This window comes from Chiloscyllium punctatum, chromosome 1 (assembly GCF_047496795.1).
Source record: "Chiloscyllium punctatum isolate Juve2018m chromosome 1, sChiPun1.3, whole genome shotgun sequence".
NCBI lineage: Eukaryota > Metazoa > Chordata > Chondrichthyes > Orectolobiformes > Hemiscylliidae > Chiloscyllium > Chiloscyllium punctatum.
The window spans coordinates 129,526,261-129,541,396 of NC_092739.1; the positions used below are offsets into that span (position 1 = coordinate 129,526,261).

The window sequence follows — 15,136 nt, forward strand, 5'->3', positions numbered from 1 at the left end:
ACTTGTTATAATTAATTTGTTTGGCCAGTTTTGCAGGCATCTTAAGAGTCGGCCATTTTGATATAGGACTGATATAAATTCTTATTTAAGGACCTTACTGAACTGGTTAAATTTTTATGACCATCTGTAGATTTCTTTGTTAAGTCACATTTTCACTGATACCAGCTTTTGATTTCCAGGTCCTTTAAAAATTCAGGCTTTGAAACTGCTGAGTAGAACTTAATCCCATGTACACTTGTTCCACAAACAAATATATTCAAAATAATTGAGTGATCAGGGTTTCATTAATTTGGTCCCCTAGATTACTCATCTAGTAACACGTCAACTGTGCTACTGCCTCTTTAAAAAGGTATCTAAATGAAATCTTTGAGGCATAATTTAAATATTATAATTGGGAAACTGATGAGTTGTCCAGAGCCTCTGAAGTTTTATGTGACATTATATAATGTACTGAATTTCTGCCTATTTTCCAGCTGTTCATACCCAGTCATGGGGCATTGACATTTGGAAAATTAACTTTGGGTGTTGTAGCCAAAATGTTCGTTCTTTGACACTGACATCCTGCGCAGAGCTCAGTCAAATAAGTTGTAAATTTTAACAGTTGTTATTTATGTTGTGGTATTTCCAAGTTTCTCATTGTCCAAAATTGCAAACTGTTGCTTCACTTCAAAATATTTTTTAACTCGAGAAATGGAAAAATAATTTCCTTTGCAGTTTGCATTTAGGAATGTTGCTACATTTATCAAGGTCATCTGGTGATTAGTATGTACTTGCATACTCATATTTCAAAACTTTGGCTTGAGTTTCCTGTCAGTAATGGGTAAAGGTAAAGTCACCACAGTCATGCTGAGCCATAATGCTGCTCTCTCAGAGAGAGACAACTGATGTTAGTTTACCATGAAGGTCACCACAACTCAAGCAAGGGGAGACATTGGGAAGAAGAGTCCTTAATGATAACTTCAGCCAGTGCAGGAATTTAACTCACACTGTTGACATCACTGTGCATTGCTAACCAATGAACTGAGCTAACTGAACAGCTATCAGTCTTAAACAAGACAATTGCTGTCACTCATCAGTAGTTCAGACTAAGCAACCAATGGAATCGTTCTAACCAATCTGTCACTCAGAACCAGGTGAGAAACAACATTGAATGAAATAACAGCTTTGGTAAAATTGCCCAATAATTATGCAATATTATTTCATGCAGTATAATGTTCAGTTGGATTCCTTGCATCTTGAATGTATTCTCTAAGGCTAAAAAGAGACGTATTGCTTTTACAACAATTAAAAGGTTGAGCTATCTTTGTGATGACGTTTTTTGACAAGTTTGAAATGTTTTAGGGTGTAGCAACAGCTTTTTAATTGCCTTTAACATAAATATTCCAAGGCACTTTAAAGGAGCATTATAAAACAAATATGACATGTATTTCACATAAGGAGTTGTTACATCAGATGACCAAACTTGGTCAAAGTTTTGGGTGTGCCTTAATGGATAGAACAGAAGTGGAGAGATGTCAGATAGGCCTCCAGAGCTTAGTGCCTATGAAGTAAAAGGCATGGCCACCAGTGATGAAGTAATTAAAATCCAGAATGTGTAACTTGCCAAAATTAGATTATATATGGAGGGTTTACAGAGCTGAAGAGGGGAAATCTATGAAGGAGTTTGCGGGGGGAGAAGGATGAAAATTTTAAAATAAAGGCATTGATTTACAGAGGATCATGTGTTTGGGCAAGCACAGGAACAAGCGATTTATTGGAAGTTGCCATAGATCACAGAAAAGTACAGCACAGAAACAAACCCTTTGGTCCAATGCGTCCATGCTGACCAGATATCCTAAATAAATCTAGTCCCATATCCACCACTTGGCCCATATCCCTCTAAACCCTTTCTATTCATATACCCATCTAGATGCCTTTTAAATGCTATAATTGTACTAACCTCCACCACTTCCTCTGGCAGCTCATTTCATTCATGCACTTCCCACTGCGTGAAAAAAGCTGCCCCCAGGTCTTTTTTAAATCTTTCCCCTCTCACCCTAAACCTGTGCTCTCTAATTTTCGACACCCCCATCCCAGGGACTATTTGACTATTTACCCTATCCATACCCCTCATGATTCTATAAGGTCACCCCTCAGCATCCAACACTCCAGGGAAAACAGCCCCAGCCTGTTCAGCCTCTCCCTATAGTTCAAACAGTCCGATCCTGGCAACATCCTTGTAAATCTTTTCTGAACTCTTGCAAGTTTCACAACATCCTTTCTGTAGCATGAAGACCAGAATTGTTTGCAGCATTCCAATAGCAGCCCCGTGTACATTTGAGATTTGGATGAGTTTGAGTCCAGAGGGTAGTATGTGGGTCACCAGAAATGCATTCGAATACTCAAATCTTGTGGTAGAGAAAGAATGAATGAAGCAAAGTTTTTGCCACTATGTGAAATGATTGCAAATATTCGTATTCAATATGGTTACTGACTCTTTATTTTCAGCAAACCCGAATTGAAGACCGCTTGGAAAGATTGGATGATGCCATTCATGTCCTGCGAAATCATGCAGTGGGACCCTCTACAGCCATGCCTGGTAGCCATAGCGACTTGCACAGTTTAATAGGGGCATCACATAATGGACCTATGGGAGGTTTGGCATCAGGATATGGGACAGGCTTGCTGTCAGCCAACCGACATACTTTAATGGTAAGACATCAGCATTGACGCCTGCCTGAGAAAAGAATTGTTGGTATTTGAGAATTCAAATAAATGTACCTATGTTTGGTTTTTTTTCAGCAAGTACTTATGGACTGCAAATCCTTGTAAACTGCCTTTAACTCTTTTTAAAAAAAAAATTTATTCCAAATATATCATTTATCTCTCCACGCTTCAGGCACTCTGCCTGTATTCCTGATGAAGGGCTTTTGCCCGAAACATCGATTTTACTGCTCCTTGGATGCTGCCAGAACTGCCATGCTCTTCCAGCACCACTAATCCAGTATCCTATATCTAATCCAACTCAGTGTTGGGAGTACTTTGTTTGCAAAGACAATGCTTGCCGCAATCAAATAAGTTCCTTTTTTTTATAATAAAGAGAATTTTCAGCCATTTGTCACAATTTAAATGCAAAATGACAACTCAGTGTTCAAAATGCATAATCCTACATCAGTTTAATATGTGCTAATGTGAGCTGATTTTTTTTTTGGTGGGTGAGAGTTGCAGTGGGTGGAAAAAAGAATGCTGAGAAGTGTAAATGAAGCGTGACTCTTGTATGTTTAAATATGTAATCCCATGAAAATAGAATTGCAGATGGACAAAGCCATAATGAGGATTTACTTCATAGGTGCACAACAGTAAAGAAGGGTGAGTAGGGGTGGGGTGTACTCAAAGGGGCATAGCTGCCTTCTGTTTCTCCACCTCCCAGCTTCAACCGCTGTCAAATTGTCACGGAGGGTAGGGTGGGGTATGGGGTTACCATTAATTGGTCACTTACTCACTACCCATCCTGCTCCATCACTGTGTTGCCCACACCTGGCAAAAGGCATTGTGATGTGGGAAGCCCTAAAGCTTTGAATGTTGGTAAGGTGTGGCGTGATCCTCCTTTGCCCACTGTACTCTTTGGAGGCATGTCCCTCCAATCTACTGTCCTCACGTTGACCTCCACTTTCCACCCTCTCAATGCAGCACCCCCATCCCATCTTCATGGGCCAGCCTTCCTTGCCCCAACAACAGCCTGGGTTTAGCTCAACTCTGGGATCATCCATGTTAGGATTGCCTGCAGTTCCAGCTGTGATGACTGCTCTCACCTGGTGCTGCAGGAGCATCTAATTGGCTAGCAGCTCTTTAGAGTGGCACTCCTCCTGCAATCATAACAAAAACATTCAACTGTTCCCAGCATTCAGTTGAAGAGAGACAGTTGCCAATATGACAGTTCGTAGGTTTGCTAAATTTGCTAATGGCACAGAGATGGATAACAGGGTAAATTATGAGGAGAACATAAGTCTGCAAAGACACAGGTAAGTTCAGAGAATGAGTGAGTGAAAAGTATAATACATAGGCTTGTCCAATACAGAAAGGAAGATAGAGTGTTGTATCAATGAAGAGAAACTTGCCAGTGCTGCCATTGTGAGGTATATGGCTGTTCTTTACATGAATCACAAAATGTTAGTATGCAGGTACAGCAAGTACTAAAGAATGCAGGGTGGAGTGTTGACCTTTATTAGAAGGGAAGGGTCGTATGGATTGCAAAAGTAGGGAAACTTTTCTGCAGCTGCCAAGGGCATTGTTGAGACCAGATCCAGAATGTTGTGTGTATGGTGCTGGTCTCTTCAGTTAAGGAGGAATATACTTGCAGTAAAAGCAGAGAAGATTCACTAATTGATTCCTGGGATGAAGGAGTTGTCATAATCAAAAAGGTCAAGTTGGTCAGCATTCTACAATTGGATTTTATTGGTTTTATTGAAACTAATCTTATTGAAGCCGGCAGGATTCTGAGGAGGCATGACAAGGTGTAGCTGCTAGAATAAGGTGTTTCTCATGGGAGAGGATCTACAACCAGGGGCCACAGTTTAACATTAATTTAACATGGAGATTAGCACAATGTGGGTGGCAGGACCTTCTTGTTATATTACGCATGATCAGTTGTGCAAGGTTAATAACTGGTGCATTAACTTGTTTATGTGTATAAGTGCTTCTTCTGGTGCATGTTGAATATCAAATAAGTTCTCTTTTTTTTACTTCAACTCTCTGTTGCATTTTGTCAATATGAAAATTAACCATTTTCTTCACTCTCATTCCCATCTCTCTGAAAATCAACATGTTCTTTGACCGCACAAGCTGGAAATGTGCTCCCATTCCTCCATTACTGACCATTCTTTAGCCAACCACTAGATTTGGAAGCGATCCTTTTGTTGTAATTAATGTCTCCCTCTGCAGCAAGCATGGCAGAGTCTCACAAATATGGTGCTCATTACATTAAAGGTTAAAACCTGAATTCTCCCATGTTCTCCTTCAATAGTACACCAAAAATAGGGTGTCACTTTTTTTATTGGCCTGAGAGATAAAAGAGGGAAAAGTTTGCATATTTGCATTTAGCTTGAGACAAATTATGCTCCCTTTTGACACAGAGATCAGGAATCGTCACCAAATACTGCGCAAAAGGTTGCAATTTTGATTACCAGCTGTCACTGCTTAGACGTCAGGGTAGCAACAGAGCCTGAAAAGACTACATTCTGTAGACATTCAAAAAGCAAAAATGAAATGGAGGAGGGTGCGTGCGGTATAGTACTAAGCCTCATAGTGCTGCATTAAGCCCTTACAAACCACAAGAACTCTGGTTCAGTTTCCAATCTGTGCTGCATTAGCTAATCTCAGCACAGGCAACATTCTGCTGTTGTACTGGACATAGGCTGAATCAGCAGGGGTCTTTTGCTCTAATTGCCCTCAAGCAACCTCAGTTGGAAAATGCATGCAAGTATAGATACTGAATAAAGGTCAAAATTAGCTCAGCTTTGATGCCTCTCAAGGTCAACGAGCCTGCTGACACTCGCTGTAGAGCCTCGTATATCAGTCCTGGCTGGAGGACTGCTTGCACTTACTGAACCACATTTCAACTTGAGTTAGTGCCTTCAGAAGGGGGAAGATGGAATTTGGCAAACGAAAAATTTTTTGACCACTTTATGTCAGTTGCCAAAAATGTTGCAGTTGGCTTCACATCAGCAGTTTGCAAACATTAAAGGTTGTTGCCAAAGTGCTTCTAATATCAATTAATGAAGGAAATAATTGTGATCCAAGGTGTTTTTCTGGAACTAGAATGTAGCAGGGAGAGAGCATGCATTTTATGTTTTTGAAATGGGATAGCTTGTGAAAGTTGCAGGAATTTTCTTTTCCCATGGAAACTAATGACCGAAGTTAATTGCAAAGGTAAGTAGAAACAGCATCTGTGCATGGTCACTTTAAAGCTGGTTTGGGCCAGATGATGATTTCCATCCTGATGGTAGGAATCAACTTCAAAAAAAAGAAAATTCTGGGAGAAAGATGCTAATCCTTTCCACATTTTGTGATTTTAGTACTTGAAGCAGGTCATAAAGATGAAGCCAAATTCTTGTCAGTAAAGTAACAGTGGGTGGTTAGTAATGGAAACACATGTTACCAACCAGACGGTGGGAGGATCTTTCCCTCATTGCACACCCCCATACCCTTTTTGTTTTATTGCTTTGTAAACAATGCCTTTAGACTATCTTCCTTACATATGATTAGTAGAGGCCCATCAGTTCCAGCTGTGTTTGTTTTATGTAGCAGATATTTATTAATGTGTTGTTCCAAAATGGTCTGTTTACATGTTGCCACGTTGTATCATTAAAGTGTGAGCTTTTCTTTAATCAGCGCACTTAATCCATTGGTAATATAATTAGAAAATTAATTTGGTAAGGAGTTTTGCGTTCAGTGCCCAGCTTTTTCTCCACCTGTCCTGCAGGAAGAACTCTGACTAGTCATCAAGAATGGCCCTTTTCTGTCTGCTGCTTCACACCAAAGCCCAAGTTGAGTTAATTTTATTGCATGGCTTTACCTTTTCTTTGTTAGAATTCTTAACTGTCCGACCCTTTAACAAAACTGGCACACATTCATTATTATCATGTGTACTTTGTTCAGAAGCAACTTCGTGTCTCTCAGTGGTTGTTTCATGTTTCTGTATCCTCCTGTGTCATTCTTTTCATTTGCCAGTAATGTCCTTCAATTTTAGAACATAGAACAATACAGCTCAGAACAGGCCCTTCGGCCCTCAATGTTGTGCTGACCGGTAAACTATTCTCAACTCGTCCCCTTGCACTATCCCAAAATCATCCATGTGCTTACCTAAGGACTGTTTAAATCTCCCTAATGTGGCTGAGTTGACTACATTAGCAGGTAGGGCATTCCATGCCCTTACCACTCTCTGCGTAAAGAACCTGCCTCTGACATCTGTCTTAAATCTATCACCCCTCAATTTGTAGTTATGCCCTCTTGTACAAGCTTTTCAAGATATCCAACGATGATGTTATCTTCCTCCTTATCTCTCTTCTTTTACACTTGAGATCATCCATCCACCATTCCATTTCTTCTTAAAAATGTAACCTACCCATAATTTCTCCCTTTTCCTAATGATTTTCAAGCAACTTCTTTTGTTTGTTCACTCTGCACAGTACTACACTTATTACATTTTCTATCCATTAGGTTCTTGCCATTCTCCTCCAAATCCACATTTTGAAATTATTTAGTAAGTCATTCTCCATCTTTGTAAAGTCCAAATTCTTCTTTGACACAAAACAACACATTGGCTCACTAATAGTACATGGGATATTTTCTAATATACAGTATTCTCTCTGTTAAGAGACCGCACAGAACAGTAGATTATTTCGATTGTAAATGTGCATTTGGCTGAATCTGTTTAGAAAGCAGAACAAAGTTGAACTTTAGAAAAAGAAAGTTTACTACCAACGTAGTAAAATGTATCTGTCAGCTTATATTTGGTTTAAAAAAAATTAACACTTTGGAGTTGTGTAATCTTGTATAATTTAGAAGAATAACCTGTCTGTTTAATTGTAAATCTTTAGCTAAACTGTTGTCGTTTTGTTTTTTAGTTGTTTCTATGGGAAATAAAGTAACTAACATGATCACTATGTAAACAGGACCTTTAATCCTTTGCATGATTGTGGATTTAGTTTTGTGTTTCAAATCCTCTTTCCATCATTTGAGATTGTGCATGATGGCCTAGATGCAACCATACAACCCTGCAAATCATGAGTGATCCACTCAGTTGTGTCTTCTGCAGTCATTTGAGAACATCATACGTGGAAGGGAGGAAGGGCTGATGAAGGGCTTATGCCTGAAACGTTGATTCTTCTACTTCCGAGATGCTGTCTGACCTGCTGTGCTTTTCCAGCACCACACTTTCAACTCTGATCTCCAGCATCTGCAATCCTCACTTTCTCCGAGTTCTAACATGGGACCATATTGAGAGATATCTTGATACATAACCGAAACATTGGTTAAAGATGTTCATTTTTAAAAAGACAAAAAGGCATGGAGCAGTTTAAGGATAGAAATTCTGAGCTTAGGGCCTAGAGAGCTGAAGTGAAAACGTGGATGCTGATACAATGAAAATCTAATATGCACAAGAGGCCAGAATTTGAAGGAGTGCAAATTGAGAAAAGCTTCTCTACTTCCCCTGGTTAAACACAATGGTGCATGGAAAGAAGTTCAGTTTCACTTTACGGTTTTATGGATCGTCAATAATCTAATGAGCCCTGTTTTTAATTTAGAACTAAGAGATCTTATTTTGTATTGTGAAAGCAGGCTTTATCATTCTGGTCACAATTATGAAGAGTATTGCTCAGATTTAGTACAAGTTTGCATGGTGCCAGGATAACTTTTTTTAAATGATGCTGCATATTTTTATGTTGTTTGTTATTTATGAGAGCCAAGATAATGGAATAACAAATGCAATATTTATATGCACTGTGTATATCCAGTTGTTACAGGCTGTGTTATAACTTCATTCACTCTTCCTTTCTTTCTCTCCCTCATGTCAATTTGTAAATGCAAATTCATTTGGTTTCTTGTTCTAAAGTGCACATCATTTAATGACTTATAGATGCCAAGGTTAGTTTTGACTTATTTCATTGCTAATCTCAAAACATTTGTTCATCAAACCATGTTCTTCATTACCACTGTTATATATGTAGCTGGTTTAACAGCATTTTCCACAAAACTACTTTATTTGTTACTTTTTCTTGACTTTGTCAAATATACCTTTCCATTCCCCTCCAAACCCACATTCAAAGCTGTTTAGTAAGTTGGTCTCTTCTTTTTGTCAGGTCCTACCTCACAGCCACAAAAAACAATGTTTCAAATCAATCTCTTCACAAGTCACTTTTTGAGGTGTTTATTCAGCTTTCCAGTTGGCAACTACCTCTTCTTACCAAATTCAGCTTTTTTCATTTCTTTCCTTGTTCTTTATTTTTCTTGTCTTCGATCTGTTCAGCCATATTACAGCACACCTTCAGGCATACTTTTCATTACAACTTCCATCTGCAGATGTTACACTTCCAAAGTACTTTAATTCTTGCACCTGTTCTAGTTATCTGCCTTTTATGATGTATGAATATTTCTTGGTGATTTGAAATGTGAAGCATTTTGGTTTTACCAATGTTCACTTCCATAAATTCATGCCTGCTGTTACTAGTCTATCCACTAGTTCAAGTAGTTTCTCTTCCTACTTCTGTGTTTGCTGTTGGTGTTTGGTCATTTACTAATGTAGTGGATTGTTGTTGTTCATTTTCAGTCTTAATGCCACATTCTATGTCTTCAATTGCTTTTTCGATCATTGCTTCTGCATAAATATCGAAAGGAACGGGTAATAAAGAGCACCCTTGTCAAACTCCTCAAATAAACATGTGCATTGATATAGGACCTTAAATGCATTTTAAGGATATCTGAAAGTATTTAATCTCCAATGATTACTTCAAAGGTGTCAAGTGGTTTTACAATACTGAGCACAACAATTTGTGCAGAACATGCCGCAGTTACCAGATGAGATAAATGTTAGGTTGTCTTGTAAATTCAGAATTATGCTTTGAGAATCTACATTTTAAAAAGAAGTAATACTGCTTTTCGTAGAAAATAAGGCTAAGCCATTCACCTTCGCATCTGCTCCACCACTTAGAATGATCATGGATGATCATCCAATTCAACGTTCCTACTTTTTCTCCAAGCCCTTTGATCCTTTTAGTCCTTAGAAGTTTATCTTATTCCTTTTTGAAAGCCTCATCGCTTTCTGTGCCAAATATTCCACTCATCACACTCTGGGTGACAGAGTATCTCCTTATCTCAATTTCAAATGGCCTGTCTTATATTCTTGCACAGTGTCTCATGGTTCTGGACTACCTGGTAATCAGGAACATCCTTCCTGCATTTACTCTGTCAAGTCCTGTTAGAATTTTACAGTTTCTGTATGATCCTTCCTCATTCTTCTAAACTCCAGTGAATTTAATATTAATTAATCCAGTTTCTCTTCATACTATCATTCCTGCCATCCCAACAATCAGTCTGCTAAACAATTTATTTACTAATAGTCTGAATACCATTGAATTGTTAAGCATTATTAAATTGATATAGTTTCAATTTAGTTTCTTAAAAGCTATTTTCATTGAAAAACCTGCTGGTAGAGAGTAGGGAAGGCTATTTGCAAATGGTGGTCACTAATGAAAAACAAAGTTGCTCTCTGGATTTGCTCTGATTTTATGCATTGGAGATGAGAAACAGCTGGGCTTTGTTTGTAAAGCTGTTTGGGTGACAGTCTGACTTGAGACTGGGGAGCTGAGGTCATTACTAAAGCAGGTGCCTGGGAACAAGTGGAAAGTCTACATAGACTGATTCAATTCACACGAGGGTTAGGAAGAATGGCAAGTATGCTGGAAGAGCTCAAAGTGCTTTTCCCCCTCCCCCTTATTTCTTTAAATTGTGTTTATCAGCCATTTCTAAGTTCTTGCTTTATTCCAATTAATCGATCAGAGCACTTGACAGGATGGCTTTTACTTGAAGTTTCACTAGGGAACAATATTCTTCAGTGATCAACTTTGCTCCAAAGTTTTAGACTTGAATGGCTTCAGTATTTGAAAGACTTATTTCGGCATAATGTTACACAGATCTTGGGGTCTTGCATATGGAGTCAATTTTATTCGACACAGGTCGCGATGTGTTCTCTAATGTGCTTTCAGTGCTCTAAACCGTGACACGTACTGTGCAGTTTTTAACCTCTGAGATTATAGTTTTTCCCGTGTTAATTTACCCTGCCTTCTTGTGTGCACACAGACTCTGCACTATTCCCTGATCCTGAGCAGGTGTGTTGCCCCAGTCTCTGCTATTGCCTTTTGTTGAAATATTTTCTTCAACACATTCTTTAGTTTCACTGTTTTTCTTTCCATACTCTAGAAAGTACTTTAATTTCATTGACTTCCGTGGACAGCACAAAGGAAATCAGAAGAGGGCAACTGTTTGACGGTGTTGCACCAGACTATGTCCGTATAAAAATTGTAAAACCACTCATTTGGTACAATTAGTGAAACCTGGTTTTACTGTGAATTTAATCGATACCCATCCGGAAAGAGTATTTGTACACTGTGTGTGTTTTGTGAAAGTGCTGTTAGTAAGTAGTTCAGCATGCACTAACTGGGTATCAACAAATTCAGATACTTGGTGATTTTGTTCAGCACAAAGTTTCTTTCCTCTACTTGTGCATACAATAATTTCAGGAAGGACAAAATATTTGTATATCCAATTTGATCTTCCCCCGCTGCCACCCCCACCCCCCCTCCCCCAAATGCATAAAAAGAGTTTAGATCTCAACGATTGGAGATGATGTAGGCATAAACTTAAGGCAAAAAGTATTGCTTTTCACATCCTTGGGACATCCAAAACCCTTGAAAAATACTTTTTCATCAGGAACGACTGTTGTGGAGCAATACTGAGTTACCTCTTTCAGGGAGCTGAGTTACCACAAGTGTCTAAGGTGAGAGGGGAAAGATTTAAAAGGGACCTAAGGGACAACATTTTCATGCAGAGTGTGGTGGTATGTATGGAATGAACTGCCAGAGGAAGTGAACATAGAACATTTCAGCGCAGTGCAGGCCCTTCGGCCTTCGATGTTGCGCCGACCTGTCATACCAATCTGCAGCCCATCTAACATACACTCTTCCATGTACGTCCATGTGCTTGTCCAATGACGGCTTAAATGTACTTAAAGTTGGCGAATCTACTACCATTGCAGGCAAAGCATTCCATACCCTTACTACTCTGAGTAAAGAAAATACCTCTGACATCTGTCCTATATCTATCACCCCTCAATTTAAAGCTATGCCCCCTCATGCTCGCCGTCCCCATACTTGGAAAAAGGCTCTCCCTGTCCACCCTATCTAACCCTCTGATTATCTTGTATGTCTCTATTAAGTCACCTCTCAACCTTCTTCTCTCTAACGAAAACAGCCTCAAGTCCCTCAGCCTTTCCTCGTAAGATCTTCCCTACCAGGCAACATCCTAGTAAATCTCCTCTGTATCTTTTCCAAAGCTTCCACATCCCGCTTCTAATGCGGTGACCAGAACTGTACACAATATTCCAAGTGCGGCCGCACCAGAGTTTTGTACAGCTGCAGCATAACCTCATGGTTCTGCAACTTGATCCCTCTATTAAGAAAAACTAAAACACAGTAAGCCTTCTTAACAACCCTGTCAACCTGGGTGGTACATGGACACCGAGATCTCTCTGCTCATCTACACTACCAAGAATCTTACCATTAGCCCAGTACTTTGCATTCCAACAACTCAGACCAAAGTGAATCACCTCACACTTGTCCGCATTAAACTCCATTTGCCACCTCTCAGCCCAGCTCTGCAGCTTATCTATGTCTCTCTGTAACCCACAACATCCTTTGTCACTATCCACAACTCCACTGACCTGATTGTCATCTGCAAATTTACTAACCCACCCTTCTACGCCCTCATCCAGGTCGTTCATAAAAATGATGAACAGCAGTGGACCCAACACCGACCCTTGCGGTACACCACTAGTAACTGGACTCCAGGATGAACATTTCCCATCAACCACTACCCTCTGTCTTCTTTCAGCAAACCAATTACTGATCCAAACTGCTATATCTCCCACAATCCCATTCCTCCGCATTTTGTACAATAGTCTACTGTGGGGAACCTTATCAAATGCCTTGCTGAAATCCATATACACTATATCAACCAGCTTACTCTCATCTACCTGTTTGGTCACCTTCACAAAGAACTCAATAAGGCTTGTGAGGCACGACCTACCCTTCACAAAACCATGCTGACTATCCCCTAATCAAATTATTCTTTTCTAGATGATTATAAGTCGTATCTCTTATAACCTTTTCCAACACTTTACCAACAACTGAAGTAAGGCACGTCCAGTTACGATATTTAACAGGCATCTGGATGGGTATGTGAATAGGAAGAGTTTAGAAGGATAAGGGCCAAATGCTGGCAAATGGGATTAGATTTATATAGGATGTCTGATTGGCATGGACGAGTTGGGCCGAAAGGTCTGTTTCCATGCTGTACATATCTGTGACTCTAAATGAAGAAATGGTTATTAACCTTCTGCTTCAAATTGTATAAAGCCTTTGGTCAGTTATGTTTAATAAATTCTCCAACATCACTTGTTGCTAACCAAATTTAGTTTTAGCTCAGTAAAATATTAAAGTTCTTTCTCATATTTGCAAACAGATTTGTTTTTTTTAACCTTTTATCAACAGCTGCAAAAGGGGTGATAGCAAATTGGCTGTCTGTTTTACACCTTGTTCAATTTTTCTTTCCATTACCATCATTGGAAAGATTTTGTCAACAGCTTTGTGTACATAATTCTTGATAACAGTTATTGAAAAAACAAATCTGAACTACAATTCACAACCTGACATGTGGGATTTGAACTCTGAACTATTAGTCCATCTCTTTGGAATACTAGTCCAATAACACACTTACTGCATGCTAGAGCAATATTGATACATTTCTGCTTCTCCTTCCTTGTAATTCTTTTGAAATTTGTGTGTGTGTTTCTGAAGGTTGTTAGTTTATCATTGCCAAGTTAGACATTTTAGTTCAAATGAATTTCCTGCCACATAGTCTCGTAATTGCCAGGAGATAAGTTCCAAACTGTGTGTTTACATATTCAAGAAAATAAACTGTTTAGGCAGTTTTTATTTACAGGTATTAGTGAAGATTTTGTGTTATGCAGGGAATTTAACCCAAGATTAGTATTGTATTGTTGACTCATGAACCAAAATTTAAAGTACAGACAGTAAGGTATTTTCTGAATGCTTCAAGCTTAAGGGGCAAATTCATTGAAATTTTTAATGTACTATGCAAAATAAATAGTGTGGACAGTGAAAAATGTTTCCACCATTTAGGGATTTCTGATAAGGGGCATAATCCAAATATTAGAACCACCAATAAAATTCCTGAAGGGATATGAAATAAAGGTGGAGGTATGGAAGTAGTTGAACCATGATTACATTGAATATTGGAGGAACCTCAATAGGTGAAATGGAGTACACTTATTCCTTTGCTGCTCTTTGCATTGAACAACACCAGCCAGTAATTAAACATGTTTGTGCTTCTTGCATCCACTGTCAAGATCAAGTAATCTTAACAGATTCAGCATAGCCAGAAAACAAGGTCCTTTTGTTCAACTTCAACTACCTCCCACCAGTGTGCAATTTCCAACCTTTGCCCATTATACTTCTGATCACAAATTAGATCAACATTGCAAACTTGGGTCTCACTGGAGCTGATTTAAATTAGACCTCTTGCCAGAGAGGCAAGCTTTCACATTTACCCCATGGATGACAATGGATTCAAGCCTTGGACTTGGTAAAAAGAAAGTGTGCTTTAGGGCATTGTGCTGCAAATATGGTTGTATATCATTAAAAAGGACTTAAGTACATCAATGTTAAGAAATATAATGTACCTCCACATCACCTCTATATTTGTAGTACCTTGGTTGTAAGAGTCCCTTCAGTCAGTCAGTCAGATTTCAAAAGCGGTGATTAATGTTCTTTACTGAGTCACTATAGTCCCGATGATGTAGGTACAACCACCAACCTGTTAGGAAGGGAGTTCCATGATTTTAATCCCGCAATAGTGAAAGAACAGAAATTTAGTTTCAAGTCAGGTTTGTGTGTGGCTTGGTGGGGAACTTACAGGTGGTGGTACTAGCATGCAGTAACTGCCCTGATCTTTCTAGGTTGTAGAGGTGGCAAGTTTGAAAGGTGTTATCTAAAGGCCCTTGAGGAAGTATTGCTATGTATCTGGCAGATGGTACAGTCTACTGTCAAGTACACTGATGATGGAATCAGTGAATGTTTAAAGTGGTGGATGGGATGCCATTGTAGAGACCTGCTTTGTCTTGAATGTCAAAAGAACAAAAGAGAAGCATTGCACTGGAACAGGCCCTTTGGCCCTCCAAGTCTGTGCTGATCATTATGCCCGAAAGAAAATAAAAAACAAACCTTCTGCCCTTATTTGGTATGTATCCCTCTATTCCCTCCCTATTCATGTAACCATCCAGATGTCATTGGCACTTATCCAA

At 39.1% G+C, this 15,136-nt stretch overlaps 1 protein-coding gene across 14 annotated transcripts in view; it reads left to right on the top strand.

Moving 5' to 3' along the window:
- LOC140479798 (transcription factor 4-like) overlaps positions 1-15,136 on the top strand; it is a 607,832-nt gene that overhangs the window by 553,004 nt on the left and 39,692 nt on the right. For all 14 annotated transcript variants that reach the window (XM_072574019.1, XM_072573999.1, XM_072574047.1 and 11 more), the window contains one exon: positions 2,488-2,691. In XM_072574019.1, coding sequence (XP_072430120.1) covers positions 2,488-2,691 — 204 coding nt within the window. The remainder of the gene's footprint in view (positions 1-2,487; positions 2,692-15,136) is intronic.